Below are 24347 nucleotides of genomic sequence, written 5' to 3' on the forward strand. Positions count from 1 at the left end.
AGCATTTTATACATAATTTTAAAATCTTAAAGGTGAAATATCACATTAATGGATTATTAAACCGTCTCAAACTATTCTCTGAATCTTGACATTACATGAAACACAAGAATGCCCAGACGTTGTTTAATTTGTTTGATTTATTTGAACTTTTGAATTAGCCCCCTTACCTTTTTTTAAGTTGAATTTGTTTTCATATTATTTTTTTTGTCTGCCTTTGTCTCATTATTGATATTGATGTCATTGACGTATATATCGTGATTTTTGTGTGAAATTCTTAGTTTAATAAAAGAATGAAAAAAATCACTTCCGTCGATGCGAAACGGCCAATGGTTGAAACTTCAAACACGTGATCTCAGTTTAACGACTTCTATTGGTTACTAGCGATTTCTCTCTGGCCTATAAAAAGCACCGCCTGCTTGTTCCGGTGACGGCTACCCGAAGAGGACAACAGTGCTGCGCCGGTCAACGTCATGGCCGCCCTGGTTTGCGGGGCTGTTTTCTTCCCGGGAGTTTACTTTGGTCTCAGAAGGAGACTCAGACAGACCTTCACGCACTGGACTGACGCCGATTTGGCCTGTGTCAGTGAGAGGTCAGTGTCACACACGTGACCGCTCATAACGTGCGCTGTAAACGTCTCGAAACGTCCAAGAGGAAGTTGCTTAACAGCCACAGAGTATCTAAGACATTTCAAAATAAGATGCTCAGTCTGAAATAAAATAGTATCTTCTAGTTTTTGTTCTCTTAATGCAACCGTAAGTGTGTCCCCGTTTCAGTGACCGTGATGAAGTTAGTTTATGATGGATATTCAGACATTAGGGACCGTCAATAAATTAACCCTTGTGTTATCCTAGGCACTTTTATCCATGGATTACATGAAATCTTTCCACCTTTATCCACCTTTGTCATGGTAGGGAGAACATGTCAATGTAAGGGGGGGGGTCATCTAAGATAGCACAAGGGTTAACAATAACAATGATGTGGATGGGATTTTAGATGTAACCTTAGACTCACTCGTTTGCAAAAAGAAATGGATTACAATGAAACAATTCCAAAGTTGTGTTCAAATGATCTTATTTATTTTGCAACGTTTTTATAAAAAGAATGGCTTGAAGTTGTTATTCTGGTATTTCGTTCAATAGCTCCCAAACCCTGTGACCTTAAGATTCCAAATATATGCCGAATTGGGGCGCCGACATACCAACACAAGACACACCAATTTATTTAGCAATCATATCTGCTGGATATTTTATATGAATTTTATGTAAAAATTCCAGAGGTTCACCAATGAATTCTCGCCATTTTTTCAAAAGCTCCCGAACTATGTGACCCAACGAGTCCAAATGCATTCCAGTAGTCCATTGGTCAAGAGAGATGTTTGACTGAATGACTGTGCTTCCTTCCTCCAGCTATTTGCCAGAGATTGCTGCTCTTGTGTTTATGTCCTGTGCTGTAGCGCCCTATCTTTGTCAATATTGTGACAACGCACTTGTATGAATCACCTAATGGTGAAGAAAATGAGCTACGTTGTCTGCCAGCTGTCCGTCATGTATGATGGGGAAAAAAAAGTGGCGTGTCTGATGTTGGGATGTCAGTGCCACTATTCGGCATATGTTGGGTCGCTTGGTTTGGGAGCTATAAAAAAGAAGCCAGAAATCATATGCAATCCTCTGAAATTTTAATATGACTTCATAACAAATATTCATCTTCAGTGATTGCTAAATAAATTGGTGTGTATGGTGTTGGTATGTCGGCGCCATAATTTGACATATATTTGGAAGCATACGGTCACATATTGAAAAACATCAAAATATCAACTTAAAACCATTTTTCTTATGAAAACATTGCAAAATAAAAAAGATTGTATAAACGCAACACAAGGAAATGTTTCATTGTAATTTGTTTCTTTTATGCAAAGCATTTAGTCTTGGGTTTGATCTAAAATCTTCGCCATATCATGCACTTGTTCATTTGTTGACGGTCCCCATCTGTGCTGAATGTCTGTGAGTCGTGATGCTTTACTCCTGATCCTGCAGGCTGATGTCTGCCGTCCACGCCTCTCTGTCCTCTGCAGCCGGTCTCACCGTGGCGTTGTCATGCAAAGATGTCATGATTGACAAGTAAGCCGGTCATTATGCATGAACAGAACACAAATTAAATCCAGGATAAGATTGGTAATTCCTCCCTAAATGCCGGCTGCTGTCACCATGCAGCCACTGGTTGGTCAACAACTTTGTCCTGTTTGGCGCTCCGTACATGGCCTTTGACCTCTACGCCATGTACCTGAGCCACTTCCACACCGAGAGGGCGAGAGGTGGGTCCGGTTCTCCCAGAGGGCCCTCGCTCCAGCCAATCAGGGCGTTCCTCACCAGAGACTGGCTCCTGGTCCTTCATCACTTGGCCCTTCTCCTCGTTTTTATGCCCATCACTTTGGTGAGAACACACAGATGTTCCTCTTGTTTGTTCAGAATAAGCTCCTCACATGAGGAGGCTCAGCAGGCGTTTTTGAGTCATTTGTCAAATTGAAGATGTTTCTCTGATTGTGTTTTCCCTCTGCATGAGTCACAGAACACAAAGTTGATGTTTGAAAACCAAACAAACATTATTGATGACCTTTTGGTCTTCTGCAGTTCTTCAGACGAGGCTTAGGAGATTTCTTTGTGGGCTGTTTTTTAACCACAGAGTTCAGCAGCCCCTTCGTCTCCATTGGAAAAATCCTCATCCAGGTAAATGGAAAAACTAAAATCAGATTGTAATAATTTTTCTTGAAGAGTTCATTTGTATAACGAAGCAGAAACAAGGATTTACCTCCAACAAAAAACAAGAATTCTGTTCCTCACAGACCTTTTACAAAAACACGTTTCTATCCTTCTCTGCTTTAATGTCAACTGTTTGAGCTGGTTATCTGTAGAAAAGATACCTGTCCACACGTGTCTCTTACACAGTCAGAATGCAAGACCAAAGATCTGTCAAAGGACACCAAGGACAAGATGGTAGACCTGAACAAGACTGGAATAAGCCAATCTACCTACAATAAGCAACTTGGCAAGAATGGATCAAGTGTTGGAGCAATTTTTAGAAAATGGAATAAATGCCAGTTCACTGACCATCTCCCTCCACCTGGTGCTGCATGCAAGATCTCACCTGATGATCTACGAGAAAACAATCCAGAACTTCCCTGGGAAACCGGCTAAAGACCTGAAGAGAGCTGGTACCACAGTAACAACGGTTACTATAGTAACACACGGCGTTGTTATAGACTCAAAACCTGCAGAACTCCGAAGGTTTCCCTGCTTAAGCCAGAACATGTCTAGGCCAGTCGAAAGTTCTCCAGAGGCCATCTGGATGATCCAGAGGATTGGGAGAAGGTCAGGTGATCAGATGAGACCAAAATGAAAGTCTTTGGGAAAAACACCACTCGCGGTGTTACATCTCAAGAACGTTGCTGTAAAGCATGGTGATGGAAACATCATGGTCAGGATGACTGATTCATATGAAGGAAAGGCTGAATGAAGCCATGTCTACAGGTTTTGGTCAAAGACCTCCTTCCATCAGAGGGAGCACTGAGGATGAAAAAATGAGCCCAAATTGAAGATCTGAAGGTTCTGGGGTGTTCTAGCCCGTCTCTGGACCTTAATCCAACGGGAATCTACACGGCACTGGAGAAGATCTGCTTGGAAGAATGGACCAACATGGCAGCTATAGTGTGTTCAAAGCTGCTGAAGACCTACAGGAAACCTTTGACCTCTGTCATTAAAACCAGGACTACATTCTTAAGTATTGAGGTTAACTTTTTGGTACATATTTTCTGCTCCATTATACAAATACATTCTATAAAAAATCTAAATGTGATTTCCTAGATTATTTTTTTACTTTCTGTCTCACTGTTAAAGTGTTTCTATGATGAACATCACAGACAAAACTCATTTTAAAGAATCAATGACTGGTAATGTTTTTGCTCCACTATAAGGCTAATAAAGTGGATATTTCTTATGTTTTCTTGTCATGTGATATACCACCAACCTGAGATCTTTTGCCAGGTTTTGACCTTCTACCTTCTGAAAATGTGTTGCAAAGTTTCTGACAGCTGACTCTGCTCTCCAGCTGCGCCTCGACGACTCCATGCTGCACAGAATCAACGGCCTCATGGTCCTCCTGACCTTCTTTGTGTGCCGGATCCTGCTGTTCCCCTTCATGTACTGGAAGTACAGCCGGCAGCTGGGGGTTCCTCTCTCCGCCGTGGCCTTTCACATGCCTCTGCACTGCAACCTGGGAAACCTGCTGATTCTGGCTCCACAGATCTACTGGTTTCTCCTGCTTTTGAGGAAAGCCAACAGACTCTACCTGAGAGGGAGGACGGCGCCAGACAAGGCCCGGCTGAGGACGGACTGAAGAGTCCCACTAAAGGACAGATTAGCAGGTTACATGCTGAGCTGGAATTTGAACCTGATCTTTTGATTTTTCTTTTAGAAGCAAATAAAACTGTTCTTGTAGATATTAGAACTTTATTTACAAAAGAACAAACCTGAATGACATGAGAAAACCAAAAACTGTCCTGACTTCATTGTTCTTGCTTTTCATTCTGACATTTGTTTTGTTGGGGAAGGCTTACTATAAGCAGATTCAAGGACAGCTTGTTGCACCTGTGCAGGTGCGTCAGCGTGTTTTCTTTCTGCATAGCGTCCATTGGAGCGTCACGCTGCTGATGACACCAGCTGAGCAATCTTCTGCTGCAGGACCGCTTTCATCTCCTGGTTGAGCAGGTTGTCCGTGATGGTGGAGAAGAAGTGACGCGTGTTGTCGCTCTCCAGCGGGCTGCAGCTGTCGGGGAAGGCGGCCATGATGGCCTCGTAGGAGCTGAGGATCTCCAGACTGCACAGGAACAGAGGTTCACTCTGACCTCCAGGCATCATCACCTGGAAGGAAAACATCTGTAAACGGAGGTTTCAAATGGGAAAACAGAAATCTTCTGTAAGCTGAGCAGTAAACGCCTCAAGTCCTCTGAGATGGTCCACTTTAAAGCCCATGTTTTGTTCATCAACAGAAGAAAAATTTAAGACTTCTACCAGAAAAATATTGACAGAAATTCCAGGACTATTTTTTTAAGTTTTGGCTTCACTAAAGTTGAATTCCTTTTTTCCTTGCAGCTCCACACATCCTCACACATGGAGGAGATCTTTGCTGCAAACAGACCTGCAGCTCTGGAAAGACTTAACACCTTCTCAGAAGTTCAGGCTTTATAGTCCCCCTCCAATGAAAATTTTACATTCTCTCTTGTGGCATTTGTCTGATGGACAAATATGAAAGTCAACTGAATAAAAAAGAAAAAGCCATGAAACTTTAAGAAATTTGTTTTTTTAAAGTCATCCAGCAATTCTACGTTTATGGACGTTTAACCAGGTGTGGCACCAACTGGTAAATTCCTCCAGAAGTGCGTGTCTAACAAGCGTTTTGGTCTGAACTCTAAACAATTCATGTCTTCTTGTTTTTTTACTTTCACACAATCATACTTCAGAAAAATATGGAGCAGCTTAAGAGTCTAAAGGATTTAAAAGGACTTTGAATTCCGGTTTACAAGGGCGGGGGGGGGGGTGTCTTAAACGTTTGAGAACCAGCTCAGGTCTGCCCCCCACCCCCATACTAACAAATAGAGGGGGAGGTGTCATGGTTTGGGGCTGTGTTGCAGCAGCAGGAGGATCATTCTGTGGCCCATCAGAGCCCGAGGAACCTGTGAGACCACCAAAGACCCCCCACCCCCCTACACACACCAACACCACACACACACACACACACCAAAAACTGAAAGCTAAGAAATGAAGAGTTCTGAATGAGTCCAGTCCAAGACTTTTGCTACATTATATCACCTTTAAGTACTAACTCAAAACCCTTTTGATGAGTTTGTACTTCTCCGGAATTGATGAAACTTTCAGTTCACATTTTTCCAACCATCAAGACCTCGATGGTTGAAATGTAGGAACAGAGAAAAGCTTCATGCGACCAGAAGAGCAAAACCTGCAGGGAAGAGAATCCTTCTGACCTGGATGTGCTGAACGTGGCAGAAGAGCTGGCTGAGAACGAAGAGGACCTCCTGGCTTTTGCTCTCCACATGTCCCTCTTTGGAGACTCCAGGGTCTGGGGGGGCCCGGCCGTTCATGCAGGAGTCTTGGTATGGACTGACAGCAGAGTTTGGATCTCCGGATGGTGCTGGTTCTGGAGGAGTTGACTCAGAGACGGCTGCGGTGCTCGCTGTAGGAAGCTGCAGCTTGACTTTAACAGAGCTCAACACGTTCCTAACTGCGTGGGCGTACAGCCTGCCAGCATGGGCCCAGCCGTCAGCGGGCAGCCAATGGGAGCAGCTGGAACCACAGAGTAGCTGGAACGCCCGGAGCAGGAGAACGGACACGCGGAGCTCACAGGAGAACTGCCGGAGGTCCAGCAGAGGCAGAAACTCCACGTATTCCAAAGAGAAGGGGACGTTCAGCCGGTTGGAGGCGATCAGTTCCTTCAGGACCTTCAGAACCCTGCTCCACTGTGAGACGGAGCACCAGGGGAGGATCTGGGTCAGACCCACCAGCAGGCCTTTGCTGAACATGTTCACGTGGTGAGGCTGGTGCTGGTCCAGCGACAGACATGACAGCATGGTGGACTGCAAGGAGTCTGACAGAGAGCAGCACTCCAGCCACGCCAGAAGACCTGTGCCCTGTCCGTACGGAGGCAGGTCCAAACCGCACCACTCCTGTGGAGCAAAGACAGAAAAGCTGAGATTTTGATCAAATAATAACATCACACAAACACATTTAGGAGATCACCCCCCACTGTTTTCAGCTGTGACCTGACATAAAGTCCCATAGTTTTGACGCCTTCGGACAAACATCCAGCTCCAAAGACAAAACATGTTTTTTCATGGTTCACTTAAGGCCTTAAGCAGTGGACACACTTTTTCTACTGTTTACTAGCGCATGTCCGCCACCTACAATAGAGGCTTGGTGTAAAATGTTGAAGCAGTGCAAATATCGCTCAGGGCTTTTTCTTTCACAGCTCCAATCCGATATATCTATGAAAGACTTGGTGTCATAGTATTCCAGCCGACACAAACAACAATTATTCATTCCCCTCCATGATCAACTTTCAAACAGTTGCTACGTCCATGGCTTAAAGGGACGCCATCCATTCTTCACTACCAAATCCAAGTCCCTGATTGATCAAAGTTTGACACGGTTTCATTTTCAACGGCGTTCAATAACCTTGCACTTTGTACACAGAGCCTGAAAATGGTCGTACAAGTTTAAACGCGAGAGTTTTGAACACTGAAGCCAGAAGTGTGCCTTTCCATGCGTTTACATTGACTTTTTTTTGGAAGTGGTCATTTGAACGTGCACTGTTGAGGGCGGTCTGAATATATCTCGAGTCCCAACTGCCCTAATTCGTGGGCACGGGCTGTCTGCAGGTGAAAATGCTCAAACCTGTACGGGGCACACAGGTGGCCCACACAAAATATCCAGGTGGCAGACCGCTCTGTGAATCCAGAAAGAGAAAAAGTTCATGCACATTTTTCTACGGGCATGCTGCAGGCGACGGGTCGTAGTGAACACCGACAACACGTAAGGGTCAGTAAGGGTGAAGGAGTTGAGAAGCAGGCATGTTGTACAAATGAGTTTGAAGATGCAGCGGCGATGGATCAAACCCCCTATGGATGTACGTGTCTACAGCTTTGTTTATAAAAGAGTCTTGATTATGTTTTTTTTTATTTAAACAGCAAAACAGTCTTTTTTAGCAAGGATTCACTTGATGAAGGGATAACCCTTTTTAATCGAGACACCAACTTGTGTCGGTGGGTTTTTGGTTCTGTGTCCGTGTCCCACTTTAGGCCTTTGCCGTTCAATGGACTGGGACTTGGGCTGCAGGAGTTCTCACCTGCTCAGGCAGATCGCACACATCCAGCAGAGATGAGGGCACCTCGTTTTTAAAGTGCTGCCCCCACAACGGCTTCAGGTGGAACCGAACCGTCCAGTCCAACTCCTCCAGTTTGTTGTAGAGCCAGAAGAGGGCTCTGGACCAGCTACTGGGGGCGGCTGCCACTTCTGCACCCACCACTTGCCCCACTGTGGTCATCACAGACACCAGAAGCTCCTTGGTGTCCACAGAGCAGAGGCGGACGCCACCTTTTGGCGGTTCCTCCCAAAACCTGGCAGAAAGCAGACGAATTACAGGAGAACTCCAAGGAAGACTCAACGAAATCTTATCCCAACAAACACCTGAGGTTTTGGTCGTGGATCTGAGCGAGAACAAAAAGGAGGGGAAAAGGAGAACAGTCCATCAGCCAGTGAGAGCTGGAGGCTCCTGGCTGCACATCCAAGGACAAAGCTGTGTGAAGAAGCTGCAGACTCAACTCTGCATCCACAGAGGAGGAACCTGAGCAGATGTGGAGAACGGATGAAGAACATGTGACGTATTATGTAAAATGTTGAATTCTGATAAATCAAAGTGTACAAAAATAAAACGACTTAGTCATTAGAGGCTATAACAGATGAGGAGCTCATGAACGTTGCACCACTTCTAACAGTTCAAACTGATGATTCTGACACCAAATTTCAGAATAAAAGATTCTTAAGAGTCTTCTTCAAATGTCAGGAACATTGTAAAGGATCCTCACCTACAGATGAAAGGTTAGGGAGGACGAAGGTGTTTATAACCTCCTGAGGTGACAGGAAGCTTTGTTCCTTTCCCTCGTCCACGTTTGGACCCATCAGCAGACCGAGGAATTTGGCAAACTGTTCCTTCTCGTTGGCTGACAGGGACTTGTCCTTGACCGTCTGGTGTAGGCACCTGCAGAGCAGACTAGAGGTCCCGTCTTTAGCCGTGTTCTCCTCTCCGCTCCTCCTTCCATCTCCATCTCCTCCTCTCTGACCGCTGAGTCCAGGCAGATGCTGCAGGATCTTTGCCATCATCGAAAATGCTCCTTTATTGAAAACAGCTGAGTGGCAGCAGGACCGTAAGGCGCCTTCTGGGTTCTGAAAAGCCACTCTGGCTACGAGTGAGACGGCCGTGGTCAGGTTCCCTTGAGGAACAGCTGAGGACGCTCCACTTCCTGCTTGGATGATGCAGTTGAAGGCCATGTTGAGCTCCTGCTCAAACCCTCCAGCCACCTCAGGAGGAACGGGGAATTCGAAGAAGCCCTTCCTAGACAATCTTAACATGGACACCAAGGCTTTGTTCATGTCTTCTAAGGAAAGGCTGGAGAAGATATCTGCTATGATTTTCATCAGCTTTCTGCACTGGCTGACGTCTGCATTCTCCATGCGTAGTTTGTTCATTAGAGTAGAGGAGAGGCCGATCACGGCGTCATGCTGACGGAAGGAAGCTTGGCTCCTCTCCAGGCAATCCATCCAGCCTTCATCACAGTGCGTCCAGGGCGGCTCTCTGGCAAACAAGGCAGCGAAGCTCTCGTGGTCTTCCAGGCGGTGAGTGATGATGGTGGAGAGCACCTGAGCATGCACCTCAGGGCTGCTCTCTGTGACAGGAAGAACCAGAGACTTCAGCACAGCCACGAGCAGGTTCTTCTCTGTCGCTGCTGTGGGAGCTTCTTCCAGAGCAGTGGAGACTCTCTGGACACTTTGCTCCAGCTGGAAAGCAGAGTAGGAGGAGCGAGAGCCGTCCTGGACGTCCAAGAGTCCTCGGTCTTTCCAAGACTGACTAAGTTCTGCTATGACCCTCAGAGCTTCACCCAGATCCATCCTCCTGACTTTGAACTGAGACGGGGAAATCGAAGCCCGTAAATGTCTCTGAGCTTCTTCAACAAGTTCAGGTTGAAGTTTTTCATTCTTTCCTTTAGTACTGATGGCTTTACACAGGATGTCCATCTTCTCCTGAGCTGATAGAACAACTTCTCGGTCTATCAGAAATGATGTAAAAAGAGCATCAAGGGACATGGAGAGAGACTGGAAGCACAGGTCTAATGAGGAGACGTGATCTGCCATGTCTTTGAGGGCATTGAGGAGAATGTGGAAAACATCAGCCTCTGCTGAGTCTTGTGTCTCCAGCTTTAACCTCTTGGCAGCCTGAGGAGACAAACTAGAAGACATGGAGGTGAGACGAGCAACCTGCTTGGCAAACATCATCTCCATGCTCTCGTCGTTTCTGAGCTTGGCTTGCTCTTGGCCTTTCCACAGCTCCCGCCACATCTCTAGAAAGAAATGAACATCCTCTTCGCTTGTAGGCTCGCTCTTCACATGCTCTACCAGCCTCTTCAGCTCCAAGCAGATCAAATCTTCAGGAAGATGAAGGAGAAAACCTGCGTAAACATGTGAAGCAGCAGCGTTCTTCACCAACTCCAACAGGACAACATGGTTAACTTCAGGGAGGCTCTGCTGGAAGGAAAAAAAGGGGTTCTCCCTCCACGCTCTCTCAACATCCTCCTCAGCGCTCAAGAGCTTCAGCCACACAGCACAGACCACCTTCTTCGTCCAGGTCGAGCTGTGATGACCGTCAGCTTCCTCCAGTTCACAGACTTCCTGCAGAGCCTGTAGGATCGGGCGTCCCGCCGCGATCCAGTCGGATTTGTTCACGCAGGATAGAAATGAGGGGCGACACAGTTTGTCTGCCAGCAGGAAAGCCCCCTGCAGAACCGCAGAGCCTGAAATCACATGACATAATCAGAGCCCTGAAGTGCCAATCACATCATCATATCAATGTAAAGACATCTTAAAGATAACAACAACAAAAGCAATAAAATAACAAGAAAACGTTACATTTGATAAATCTAAACAAAATTAAAGCGGGGGGTGGGGTGGGGTGTCAAGTTTTCATTCAAATATGCAGTAAGAAACAAGAATTGCAAAAACAATTTTGTTTTTGCATTCCAGGACTGCTGTGTGATGTTTTAAAACAGTAATTTGTGGATGTGATTTGAACTTCAGGGCCACCGTATCCACAGATAAAAACACCAAAGCTTCTTCTCAACTTTCAGATATGATCTCCAATAAATAACTCAGTTTTCATGGACAGAGCCATATAGTTTTTATTGTGTTTAATGTGTGAGTGTTTGTGTGCGTTCGTCTTTATGTCAGGATCAGTGTAGATCTTGTTGTTATTCACCTTTTGCCAAATCCCTTCAGGGGATCCATATGTCATTCATTTTACCACACCAAACTCAGTTTCCCACAATTCAAAGCGGTTCACCGCGTGTGTAAATCGGTATGAATGCGTCGTGTGTTGGAAAAACAATTTAAATTAAAAAACATTGCTTTTCTTTATTAAATAATATTTTCTTTTGTAAGAATTTATTTTAACTTAAAGTCAGTGACTTAACTGGTCTACAGAGAGAGTAAAAATAAAAGCTATTTTACCTTTGTCCATTATCACCGTGATAATTGTTGCGTGCAGGTAAATACCAGTGTAATCCGTTTACCTGGAAACTCTCTAAACGCGCCGTTACGTTCACGGTTTCCGAAGTTTAAAGTTAGATTTCTGAAACAACATAATCCAACTAAAAACATCCACAGCAGAACTGCGCAGCCGCAAACACGCTTCCGCCATGCGACGCATATACCGGATGTTTGTTCACAGCGACGCACCCGGATAAATTCGGTACTGCAGTTTTAACGTTTTTCTTCGGAGCGAGATTTAAATATTTTACATCAGATTTAAACGTCATTTCATTTGTTATTGTGTTTATGAATATATATAAAAATGTTTTTTTTTTGTTATGGTTTTAATCTTGTAGGTCATGTGACGCGAGCTAAAGGCAAATCGTTTTTTTTCTGCAGAAGTGAAAATGAAAGTACTTTTTAGATCCTGGCTGCTGGTAGAAACAAGGTGAACCAAGAAATTCAATTGAATAATCAAAATGGGAGTATTTCAGAAAGTTGTTATTTACTTTTATGTGATTGGAGGTAAGTTATTTTAAAGTATGTTTGCAGCTGTTCTATCAGTTAGTTCATGAAAGGAACTAAATTTAAATGAAGGGTGTGTTTAATGTTAGTTTTTCTGTGTTCTCAGTTGTGAGGAGCGTTCAGCAGATACCATGGCTGTCATGTCAGTTCACTGACGAACATGTGTCCAACAACAGTGAAGGACACATTGAGACACAGCTCATTCCCAGAGAGGCTATGGTTCAGTTTGGTCTAAAAGGAGACGCTCCTGTCAATCCCCACGCCATCACCTTCCTGATCACTGGTGAGCTTCTGTCCAAGACACGAATCGGGGCAGGAAAGAATTACATTCATGACTTTTTATGTTGCTTTAGTTTCAAAACTGGACCTGCAGCGGTCCATTGAAGGGGTGGAGGTAGAGGAGTTGGAGTGTGAGGTCCGACGGTACAGCACAGAGGGCATCCATGTCCGCTGGCCCGCCCTGGGGGCAGAGGGGTACAACCGCTGGTACACCTGCATCCTCAGACACAGAAAGGACAAGTTCAGCGTCACTGCTTTCCTCAGACATCCGTCTGACCAACCTCCTCCAGGACAGCAGGACTACCGCAGCTGGCCGCCCATCGCCGACCGAGAGGTTCTTACCACCACAGGTAGGTGTCCCCTTCATCTGACGCTGCTTCTGCATGTCAGAACGAAGGCCTGTAAGAGGGTTCATCCTATTTGTGTCCATAGTCGCCATGTTGCTGAAAACAGAGACTCCATCTGTGAAAGTCAGACTACGCTCGCAGCCCAAACTCCACTGTCAGTTCAGCATCGACCACCGAGGCCCAAACGTCACCGTGGAGTGGCACTGGCAGTCCCGCGGAGAGAGAAGGATGCTCTTCCGCTACAACAGCCGCTCCGGGGAGATTCATGGCTCTGGAGTTGGGAAGAAGGCCCTGGCTGGGGGAGATGCCTCCTACACTCTCCCCTTCACCAAGATGAGCAGCGAAGGAAGCTACATTTGTTCTTTGACTGTGAACCCGCTTTTCGCCAACATGGAGCTCAACCTGCACGTCGAGGGTGAGGAGATGATCTAAAACCTGTAATCTGTCCTCTTCTTTTACCATCAGCGGTCGCACTGCTACAGTGTTGGTGATCCAGCTGAAAACATCTGTTCCTCTTCTTCAGCCTCTTAAGGCTAGAAGAAAACAGTGTTTGAGTTTATTTCTGGGATTTGTGTCACATCTGACTTTTGTTTTGTTTTGTTTTGTTTTACTGTTTTTTATGTGGGAAGTAAAAAAAAAAAAACACAAATGCTTCCAAATGTGACCTTTTCAGAAAAGGTCTGGAGTTGCTGTTATTGCATCATTTGCTGAGGGTTCTTATCTGTACTGAGTGTTTTGTTGCTGCTGGAAAAAGAAAAGCTTTTATTTTGAAAGAAAGTCTCTTAAACTTTCAACAATTCAAATTAAATTAACCCTTATTTAAAATTAGGAGTTGTATACGTGTGACCTGAGATGGGTAAAAACAAAAGAAACGTGTTCCCACGAAATCATTAATTTGTTCTGGGCCTGTGCAATAAATCGCAAATTTAGCGTTATCGCAATATCAAGCTGTGCAATATGCTTATCGCAAAAGACAGCAATAAGCGGTTACCTTAAATTTGCAAAAACAATCTTATGGCAGTTTGAACTATTTAGCGAATCAAATAAATCTATTTATGCATTTGACCAATCGGATGGAGCTCTTTCATGTTAGATATTTGCCTCCTTATGTAGACGAGGGTCATTTGGAGTATAATTTAAATTATGTTGACTCTTTCTTCCATTAAACTGTTGCAGTGTAATGGAAATTATGTTTTTGGTCGTTTTGCTATTTTCTTTCATGTTTCTCAAGTTATAGCGTCATCGCAATATTGATCGCTAATATCGCGAGTTTTACTCATATCATGCAGAAAAATAAAAACAAGAATCAAACTAGGGGATCTATATATTATTGTCTCGATGAAAATAAGAAAAATATCGAATATCGAAGGCCCGAGCTGACTTCTTCCCCCTACCACAGCGGCTCTCCGTCTGCCGGTGTAGGTACCATAAGCATTCGGCCTGCAACAACCGTTCGGGGTCCTTCGACTAGTGCTGACGTCACATTATGGGATTGGCTGTCCGTTGACGTATCGGATAATTAAAACTACAATAGAAGAAGATATTATGCGGTCCATTGTAAACAAACAGAGCTCTGACATGGAGTGAGATTATCTTCTAAATGTTCTTTTATTATTGTTAAGATTCTTATTAAGTGCATTTGCAGCCGAACGGACTGCGGTCCGAAGCCTTCTCCGGACCGAACACTATAACAAATCATATTCCCTGCCTGCGAACACGAAGCTACGAGACTCCAGTTGCTCCAATCAGAGATACGGTTCTCTAGCGTGGAACAGCAGGTTCATTCTAACAGCCACAGATCTTTTTACAAAGTGGGTTGTGGCAAAATCTCTCCATAAACACTGCAAAGAATAATGTCAGACACAACTTATGAGGGAAAATAACTTTGGGTTACAAAAGGAAATGTGAAATGAAAATATGTAGAGCCCGAGCAGATCTCCGCGCTATGTAGTTTGTCCAAGTGGGGATACCGTAGTGTGATGTTATCCTCAGTCGAAAGGACCCCGAACGGTTATTGCAGGCCGAACGGTTATGGTACCTACACCGGCCAGCCAGCTGCCCAGATTCCGGTATGACAAGCAAAAGAGCTCTGGCCGTGGAGCTCGTTTGCTTGTAAAATGGAATACGTGCATCACACATATCCCATAATGCATTTTGACCAATCAACCTGTCACTGTAACTAAGGTGCATTCAAAAACAACAGGATAAATGTATAACAGAATATGACATGGACAAGCAGCAAGCCATCCGTATTTATGAATGACCTAACACATGAATTAATCTTTTGTAGGAACAAATTAATTATTTCAAGGGAACAATTTTTTTTTAACCCATATCAGGTCACAGGCTCCATACTTGTTCTGTTGTAAACATAGAAATGTCAACTTCCTAAAGTGATTCTAAGTCACTCTGGACTCACCAGAGCCTCCCCGGGTCTCCCTGAATGTGGGTCCAACTTTGGTGCTGGAGGAGGGAAAGGAGCAGAAGGTTGTTTGCACAGCAGAGAACTACTACCCTCTGGACGTGGAGATCCTCTGGCATGAGCAGAACCCAGCGGCGTCAGGTCAGAGAGTTGGCGCCCCTCTGCCTCAGGAACTCAAAAACATTCTGTTCTCCAGCCACAAACACAACCAGGACCAGACCTACTCTCTGTCGGCCTTCTTTTACCTCAAGGCTTCGCTGACGTTGTCTGGGAAGCAGTTCTCCTGCAGCGTCTCTCATCCCTCGCTCAGGATGCCCATCAAGAAAAGCTTCATCCTCCAAGTTGAAGGTAAGGAGTGTAGTAGAGTGGAAGCACCACCTGGTGGCAGCAGAGGCTCATCTGTGGCATGTCTGTTCTCTGCAGAACCCTCCAGCCTGATGTTTAACCTCGCTGTGGGCCTCGTTCTGATCAGTCTGTCAGGAGTTCTTATTATATTGCTGCTGTACCTGAACTCAGGTGAGCAACACCTGCAGCAGAATCTTAACAGTCTGCTGGGAGAGGAGGATGACTGTCATCAGAATAACCCATGTTTGTTTTTTCTGCAGCAAGAAGACCATCTAAGATTGTAAGGTAAATACATGCTTATTCCATTTACACTTTACTCTTTAAGTTCACATGCGGCGTGTGTGTTTAAATGTGTGGATTACATGTGTGTGTTAACCTGTTTGTGTTTGCACACGTGTGTTAACATGTTTGTGTTAATTTGTGTATATTAACATATCTGTGCTTACATGTGTGTTAATTTGTGTGTGTTAATGTGTGTGTTTACATGTGTGTGTTAATATGTGTGTATTAACATCTGTGTGCTTACATCTGTGTGTTAATATCTGTGTGTTAACATGTGTTTGTTATCTTGTGCGTTAATATGTGTGTGTTTACATTTGTATTTACATGTGTGTTAACATGTGTGTGGTTTACCTCTGTGTGTTTACATGTGTGTGTTAACATGTGTGTGGTTTGAAATGTGTGTTTACATGTGTGTGTTAATATGTGTGTGGTTTGATATGTGTGTTTACATGTGTGTGTTTTGATATGTGTGTTTACATGTGTGTGTTAACATGTGTGTGGTAACATGTGTGTGGTTTGATATGTGTGTTTACATGTGTGTGTTAATATGTGTGTGCTAATATGTGTGTGTTTACATGTGTGTGTTAATATGTGTGTGCTAATATGTGTGTGTTTACATGTGTGTTAACATGTGTGTGGTTTACATCTGTGTGTTTACATGTGTTTACATGTGTATGTTTGCATGTTAACATGCGTGTTTTCTGTGTCCTGAAGAAACCATACTGAGTCGCAGTGGTGACACCTAGAGAATGAAGGAACTGTCCGACTTCCTGCTGCCCACTGACATCTGCACTGATGGTTGTTTACTTGTGTGTTGGTTGTTGTTGTTTGTTTTCTGGTGAATGTGGGTTTCTGTGAAACTTTATTGTTATCATAATTTACAGCAGTTTTCATCTTATTTTAGACTCTTTTTTTTGGAGTCTTGTGTTGACTCTTTAACGACATCAAAACATGAGGACCAATCAGATCCTCTAAAAAACTGTAATGACCTTTAATTTAACCTTCCTGATTGTTTTTCTGTCAGCTGCTCCACTTTAAGAACAAAGAAATCTGTCTAATAATCCAGTGTTTACTCCTGTAGGGCTGGAACCACAAACCTTCACGCTGACACATGAACACAGACTGGTGTGATTATGAATATGTGAATGTGTGAAACAGTCGGTTAAAGTGACACTAAACAGAAACTGTCCATCATCAGCTTCCAGATGCTTTAAAGTCACTGTTTGTTTTTTTAAATAAGGTTTAAGAAATAAAAATCCAGACCGAATTGTGTCCAAGTTTGTCTTTTTCTGTGATCAATTATAAAATATATTGATTCTTCAGATTAACACATGAAAAAGTGTACGGATCACTTGATCTCCACACTTTGAAAATCTAAAAATGAAACTCCATAAATGATCTACTGAACAAATAGATAAACAATCTGCATCATGTTGGGAAAAGATTCAATTCCATTTTTCTATTTTCACAAACAAACAGATGAGTAAATTATTTGACATCAGAGACTGATTAGTTAATCTCTGAAAATATTTAAACAGTATTTAAACAGACAGAAGACAGTAAATATTCATATCTGAATAATTTGTTATGAAAGACAATATTATTTTAACCATAAGATTGTTAAAAAGTTTTTAAAAATCCAAATTTATAAAAGGAGACAGAGGATTTATAAAATTTGATTTTCTTTCCACTAGTTTTGTATAATAATGACATTTAAATCACAGCTTGAGGTGAAGGTTATGTATTTATGTATGAATGTATTTGCTTTAAGATGAAGAACACCAAAATAGGAATCCAACCATTGATTGATTGATCTCTCCATCTATTTTCCAAACCCGCTGAATACCTTTGAAGGTCAATGGGTTGCTGGAGCCTATCCCAGTTAGCCTCTCCATCAAACATCTGCTGGTTCTATCTCTAATGCCATGTCTCTCATCATCCTTTGCATTGAATTTGAAACCTTTGGTCACAACCAGCACATTAAAAAGCGGCGACTTGTCCTTCAGGTCATGCAGATGTTGGCTTTGGCGTGTTAGCTGGAACTTCATGAGAACAAGGCTTTTGTATTTTCCATCTTCTTTATGTTTTTCTTCTCCAATCATGTTAAAAAAAAAAAAAAAACATCTTTCATGTTGGCCTTACGTCTCCTGTGTTGAGCTGACAGATCTGGAACAACACCAGGCAGATCTCCAACACAAAAAAGTGCCTAAAAAAAGCAAAGCAGCCATTTAAATTGACTGATTACTGACAGACTAAAGTTTATTTTTACTTTCAACTCTCTGCCAGTTTGAGAATCAGTCAGGTTGTATGAAACCTTTACAGGTAAGAACAAGAGACAGAACGTGTGAGAGCTTGAAGAGCATGATCTAATGTTCTGCAGCGCCTGCTCTGCCAGCCTGTTGCTCTATTTGAATGAAATATTGGACGATCTCTCCTCAAACTACATGTTAGTTTATAGAACACGCCATTTCAGAATTAACCTCATAAACAAAGAGTTACCCTGTGTCCGAATTACCGCCCTAACCCCTATATAGTGCCGCACTATATAGGGTTTTGGTAGTTAGGGATTAGGGTCGGAATTCTGACACAGCCTTAAAATAAAAACTGGTAAACAAGGGATTTGTTAGTTGAAATCTGCTAGTTTTTATGGTGAAAATGTGACGATTTTAACTGAATTTAAAGTTCTGTTCTTCTGTCTCCTGTGGTGAGCCAATCTTTGATCAATCTTTGGCCTCATCTTAGATGACTGAGGATTCACACAGAAAAAAAGAAGACATTGTCGATAGGTTTGTCTGAGCACCATCAATGTTTTTTTTTTAATGTTTTCTTGTGAAACTGTTCTAGAAACCGGATCAAACTCCTGCATGTAAAGGCCTGAAGGTAAGGTAGGCAACAATCTATTTAAAACTATCTGAGAGCTTCCTGTTTTTACAACTGTCCAGATCAGACAATGAGGAGGCAGATTAGAAATTTTCAGGACTACACATAAAATAAAAAAATCTGCAAGTTGTTATGGTCTCTGCTTTTATTTTGAAAGACAGAAATATACATGTTTTTATCCATTATTTTCTATCAGTGGTTTTAAAGCCTTTCATATTTTCGGATACCAACACAGATAAAAAATAAAATAAAAATCACCTGGTTTCATGTTTCTGTTGCTAAATTTTCAAAACTTTTGGGTTTCAACCAAAAAAAGGAAACATTATTCTGTGTTTGAATAATCAAATGTGGCAAACAGATATGTCCATTCATGACAGATGATCATCCTTGACTTTCACTTCATGAAAGAACTCAAATGTTATGGATATTGGAGCAGCTTTGTCTTTACTTCTTTCCACATAGAATAATTAAAAGACACTAGATGAGTTTACTGCATTGATGCAAAGATTCAAATGAATTCCAAAGAAAAAGACAAAGTTTATTTTTTACAAACTCAGTTTGCATTTTGAAATGCTGCACTCTGCTAAGGTTTTCTACAGAACTGAAAATCTATGCTTTGCCTCTCAGGATCTTGAGCAAAACTTGTGCAAACGTTTCAAAGAACTTCCAGGTTTCCAGCTGCTTTTTCTGTCTCTCAGCGCTGTCCTCAGAAGACTGAAACTGGTTTCTATCGTTCCCAAACAGAACGCTGGCTTGTCCTTTGGTTTGATCGTTCTTTTACACTTTCACGGGTCAGTGACCTCTGCAGGCAAACTTACACAACTCCTCGTGCTGACACAGACTTGGACTGCAGTCAGCTGTGCGATAAACGGAAATCCATCGTCCCGACATATAAACTGAGCTCTTGAGTTTATAAACCGCTCTGTGTGTTGTAAACTGTGCTCTCCGTTTTTGCAGTAGCTGTACAGATGTGTACACTTTACTCACATGTAGTTTACAAATCTGTGTTTAAGATTAAGTCTTGTGGTTCAGCGACTCACTGAGGGTTTAATGGCTGTAACTTAAAGGATCTTTAGGTTGAAATATTTAGTGAATAAGCTATCTTCCACATCAAAGAATGCACTGTGGTGCAAATTTGTGGAATATAACAGTATTAGGAAGTCTCTCAAAAGACAGAGGATGCACCAAGACCTCACATGATACCAGACCATGCATGAACATGGATCCATGCATCCCAGAAGATGCATGACTGAAACTAATTACAAAATTAAAATTGCAGTACAACTAGTTAGCATTGTGTTTGTAAAATCCACAAAACAATTAAGATAAATCTGTTTTTGGGCTGTTTTGTTCTATTCTTCCATCGTTTTCCACAAAGGTTTGTGCAGTATTTGCAGTTTCAGACGGAATGATCTAATCCTGCCCCAGAAGACGGCTGTGGTTGGCTGCATACCCCAGTAAAGACCAGGCAGAAGAAGGAAGACTTAGTGTACTTGGAGAATGATTTTAGATGCTGAGCTCACTTTTATGCACAGCCTTGGTTCAAGACTTTTCTGAAACTTTTCCCTGTATCGAGCACTTTAACAAACCACAGGTATGAAGCTTAAGGGTTTCAGCCGTCGTCTTTTGCAGCATCTTTAATGCCAGACGTTCCACACATCTCTGCAAAAAGACACCAACCAGAGGCTGGATTAAAGACCCATGCCTATCATCTCTTGATCTATTTACAAAGTGTCCCCAGTGGTCTTTTAATTATCATTTTGCCGTTTTACACACTCTCCTGCTATAGCTTACAGCTCCTCATGCTCCCAACCTAACATTGCAAAAAAAGTTTTGAGCCAGATGTCAGCCTCGGACGAGGAAAACGAAGACATACATAAATCCATTAGGAAAATTCTAATGACCGAGCATTCCACTGGTATTTAAACGCAGCACTTACGGACGAATTTGTGAGACGTGAAAAGAGTCTCACGGTAGATCCGTGCGTAACTTTGGCTTCGTGTGTGCGTAACAAGGGATTCGTGCGTGTTTTTTAAAGATGTGTGTGTGTAAGTAGTTTCAAACTGTTGTAATCTTAATTTGTGCATACGTAAATTGCATTTTGTATTTTTTTCATTTTATATTTTTTTAATTTATACACAAAACGTATTATGTGAGTAAAAAATCACGCACAAATCCAAATTTATGCACAAATCCTAATTTACAAACGCACAAAGCAAGAATATGCATACACAAATCCTAATTTACGCACGAATCAAGAATTACGCACGCACAAATCTGGCTGAGTCTAATTTCTCTCCATACTGTCTCCCCCTCTGGTCATCGGCGGGAACCTTCCCCAGAGTTCTAGACGGACTACATCTCCCAGCAACCCCAGCGTGCAGCTTCTGAGTGCTGCACTCCTGACTGTCACTCACAGCATACTTAAGCACTCCACTGAGCCTCACTCAGTGTGAAGTATTGTTTTTGCTGCTCTGCCTGCATTAATGTGTGTTACGTCTGGATCTGATTTGCTGTCCCTGTTTTACCTCTGATTCTGTTTGCCTGCCGCCTGCCTTGAATCTGGTTTTGGAACCTGATTACCCCTGTTTCTTCTCTGATGCTCCCCTGCTCATTATTAACAAAGGATATTGACCGAGCTACCTGACACTGATTTAGCTTTGTGGACTTTTAGCTGAGCTGACAAACCTGCTGCATTTTGATGCAGTTGTCTACCTGTTCTTGTAACGGTCTGAAAGCTTCATGTGTTATGCTTTGGAACTGTCTGAATTTTGTGTTTTGGCCTTTTTTCCTTTAAAAAAAATCTAAATGTGACAAAACAGAAAAGGTGCAGCAGACAGTAGAGTCACAGACTTATAACTGTCCTAATTGTTATGGAGACTTTGAAAGTGGAACTTGGTCAGAGAAAATAAAAGAAATAATTTGAATGAATAATAATTTCACAACAATATGAAAACATAACATGTTACCCAGAAATCAATTTTCTTTGAAACTCATAGGGAGACCGTAGTATCATTAAAGCATGTTTGCTGTCACGGTGAGTTGGATTTCTGCAGAATAAAATCAGTTCCTCTCGTTTAGTTTTGTCTCTTCTTATAAAAGTTCTAAAATTATCTTCTTTTTATCATTTGCAACACTGCTTTTAGAAAACCTTGTAAACCCCTGATATCTCTGAAGGGGCAGCATCTCACTTAGTCTGTATCCGCATTAAAGAGAGTTTTTAGATTCAATTCCATCTGATTTTTGAATTGAAATGAAGGCAGATGAGTGTGTTGCTTCCTCCTATCTATACATTTGGATATACGTTTTTCTGCTTTCCACAGAAATTCTCCTGATCACATCTTCCTGCAGCAGGTGATGCTTTTTCTTCCAGCAACAGTTCTCATCCCAGCACAGATAAATGACAGAAAATCTCAACTATCAGGAACTTTGTGAGCTGGTGTGAGAGGAATCACCAGTGCTTAAATACTAGCAAGATCAAAGAGATGGTGACTGACCTCCAAAGATGAAAAACGGTGGCCCACACACCTGTGAACATCCAGGGAAGTGTCATTGACATCGTCGACAGTTCCAAGCACCTCGGTGTTCACCTCAACACTGATGACCTCTAGATAAGGGCCAAAGTCACCTCCATATTCTAAGGAGACTGATGTCCTTTGGAGTGTGCAGACCTCTGCCCAGGAATTTTCATGACTTCGTAGTGCCCTCTGCCTTTCTTTTCTCACTCTTTTCAGGGTAAGAGGAGGACGTTGACCGAGCTGAGATCCATCATGGACAACAGCTCTCACCCACTGAACCTGACTGAAGGGACTGAGGAGCTCCTTCAATGACCGACTCAGACACCCGCAGTGTAGAAACGAGCGCCACCGCAGGTCATTCATTCCCACTGCACAACTCCTGTTTGTGACCAGGTCATCAAAAATGTTTACAACTTAGCCCAATTATTCATGTGCCTATTTCTTTGTTTGATCAGATATTTGGTGATCTATAATTGCACTATCCCTTGTTTTTCCTTGAGCTGCCACGGTGTGTGATTTTCTCCCTGTGAGATAAATAAAGTTAAATTCAATTAAACTCAGGATATATGGTAACGATTGGACAAGAATCCGAAAAAATAAAATTCAAGAACTTCTGCTACTTTTGTCCAAAACTCCCCAGGAGGGGAACTGGACATGTGACTTTCAGGAAACTGATGGAGGGATTCAGGTCACTAGTCACCCATCTGTCCTCTCCCAAGTTTTAGTTCTCCCTGGAGGGTTTACATTCTGAAAATAAAAGGAGTCCTGCATTTTCTACTTAATCAGACTTCCTCTGAACAGCTTTGTTTTGTTAGCTTGTGCTGTTCACACAAATGTAGCTTTTTATTGTTTCGCCTTGTTCATAGGCAAAGCCTCAAATTGAGGAATTTCTCAATCTTTTCTTCTCTTCTTTTTCTGCTTAATTATCTGGCCAAACAGCAGGAACGGTACAAACAGCAGTTTGTTTGGGACTCCAGCCCAAACATGAAGCCCTCTCCACTGGAATGCTGCATGAGATAAAGCTCTGGCTCTGCTGGGGTAATGGGAAAGTGATTGGAATCATCTGAGGAACAGGAACATGCAGTTCATGATGTTTAAATCCAAAGCTTTTGTTTCAAACTTCTAAGAAGAATCTCACTGGAGGTGACTGAAATGTGAGTCAGTGTGATGAAGAACAAAAACACAGTGAGAATTTACAAATATTAAAAATGTGCTTCTTTTTCAACTTGACGCATCATTATCATTAATTTCATCTTTAAAAACAAACCATCGGATCTCATGCAGCTTTGAATTCTCTGTATTAGCTGGATAAGCAGCTCAGCTGATGTCCTCTAAAGAACGCAAACATAACGGCTTAAGAATATATAGCAATAAAATTTAATAAAAGCAGGTTTGTGAGTTTGATTATCATGAAATTTTGCATACAGGATACACTCGCCGTGTTTTCTCCTGTCTGTCAATTCTGGTGTTTGGTCAGATATGTGCATCCACATCCATTCAGTGATATGGAGATCATTGGCTTAATGGAGCCTATCACAGCCATATTTTGAAGGCCGGGTACACCCTAAACAGGTCTCTAGCCTTTTGCAGGGCCACACATTCACATGTACACTTAGGGCAATTTAGAGACACCAATTAACCTATGAAGCATGTTTTTGGACTGTGGGAGGGAACCGCAGAAAATCCACACATGCACAAGGAGAACATGTAAACTCCACACAGAAAGGACTCAGCTGGGATTCAAACAAGGGCATTCTCAAAGTTTAATCTAAAGAAAAACTCAAATAGAAGTGAAATATTTCAATATTTACTGCTTATTGTTTAGCAATCCACAAACGTGTTTTTTTCGTAAAGCTTTATTTTGTCATTTTTCTTTTTTTTGTTTTGTTATCTTGCATACTGGTATCTTAACAAATGCAGCTTTTTCTCCCGCTAAACATCATTACGGCTACTTTAAATGACACTTGTTTTATTACTTTGTGATTTCATCTGTTTGAAGTGGAATGTCCTGGAATTTATTGTTTATATTGATGCTGCTCAGGTTTTTGTGTGACTATTGGCAGTTTAGAAGGAGCTGCAAGGAGCCAAGTCTGCTTGAAATGTCCTTCAAAACGTTTGCTATGGGAACATATTTGTGTCGGCGGATGTGCTTGGATGGTGGATGGTTTGGTGAATTTCCTTGGATGGTTTGATGGATGTCCTTGGATGGTTTGGTGGATGTCCTTGGATGGTTTGGTGAATGTCCTTGGATGGTTGATGGTTTGGTGGATGTCCTTGGATGGTTTGGTGAATGTCCTTGGATGGTTGATGGTTTGGTGGATGTCCTTGGATGGTTGATGGTTTGGTGGATGTCCTTGGATGGTTTGATGGATGTCCTTGGATGGTT

General features: G+C 42.5%; 3 protein-coding genes across 8 annotated transcripts; 2 read left to right on the top strand and 1 right to left on the bottom strand.

Annotated features, from left to right (window-relative positions):
- The first annotated feature begins 397 nt into the window (after nt 1-397).
- On the top strand, nt 398-5345 carry LOC101166816 (TLC domain-containing protein 3A). 3 transcript variants are annotated; one of them, XM_020708361.3, is made up of 6 exons: nt 402-589; nt 2034-2117; nt 2211-2430; nt 2628-2723; nt 4102-4417; nt 4678-4711. In XM_020708361.3, the coding sequence occupies exons 1-5, from the start codon at nt 471-473 to the stop codon at nt 4387-4389; spliced, it is 807 nt and encodes a 268-aa protein (XP_020564020.1). In that variant the 5' UTR covers nt 402-470; the 3' UTR covers nt 4390-4417; nt 4678-4711. The 3 variants fall into 3 exon arrangements, with proteins under 3 accessions (XP_078785637.1, XP_020564020.1, XP_023817345.1); XM_078929511.1 differs by lacking the exons at nt 4102-4417; nt 4678-4711 and adding an exon at nt 2943-3297 and having other exon boundaries at nt 398-589; XM_023961577.2 differs by having other exon boundaries at nt 4102-5345.
- Nucleotides 4483-11557, bottom strand: gemin4 (gem (nuclear organelle) associated protein 4). 2 transcript variants are annotated; one of them, XM_020708354.3, is made up of 6 exons: nt 11405-11557; nt 8651-10630; nt 8253-8409; nt 7912-8182; nt 6035-6733; nt 4483-4913 (listed from the first exon to the last, which is right to left on the bottom strand). In XM_020708354.3, exons 1-6 carry the CDS (start codon nt 11490-11492, stop codon nt 4692-4694), a joined length of 3417 nt encoding a protein of 1138 aa, XP_020564013.1. In that variant the 5' UTR covers nt 11493-11557; the 3' UTR covers nt 4483-4691. The 2 variants fall into 2 exon arrangements, with proteins under 2 accessions (XP_020564013.1, XP_004075832.1); XM_004075784.4 differs by having other exon boundaries at nt 11343-11556.
- Nucleotides 11543-16830, top strand: dhrs13b.2 (dehydrogenase/reductase (SDR family) member 13b.2). Of its 3 annotated transcripts, XM_004075732.5 has the most exons (9): nt 11543-11583; nt 11720-11888; nt 11995-12171; nt 12242-12517; nt 12600-12929; nt 14937-15284; nt 15360-15452; nt 15542-15566; nt 16278-16830. In XM_004075732.5, exons 2-9 carry the CDS (start codon nt 11843-11845, stop codon nt 16300-16302), a joined length of 1320 nt encoding a protein of 439 aa, XP_004075780.1. In that variant the 5' UTR covers nt 11543-11583; nt 11720-11842; the 3' UTR covers nt 16303-16830. The 3 variants fall into 3 exon arrangements, with proteins under 3 accessions (XP_004075780.1, XP_078785633.1, XP_078785634.1); XM_078929507.1 differs by having other exon boundaries at nt 11559-11888; nt 15542-15555; nt 16275-16438; XM_078929508.1 differs by lacking the exon at nt 11543-11583 and having other exon boundaries at nt 11709-11811.
- The last annotated feature ends 7517 nt before the right edge of the window (nt 16831-24347 follow it).

The sequence above is a fragment of the Oryzias latipes genome, chromosome 13, assembly GCF_053564925.1.
Source record: "Oryzias latipes strain Hd-rR chromosome 13, Olatipes_Hd-rR_3.1".
NCBI lineage: Eukaryota > Metazoa > Chordata > Actinopteri > Beloniformes > Adrianichthyidae > Oryzias > Oryzias latipes.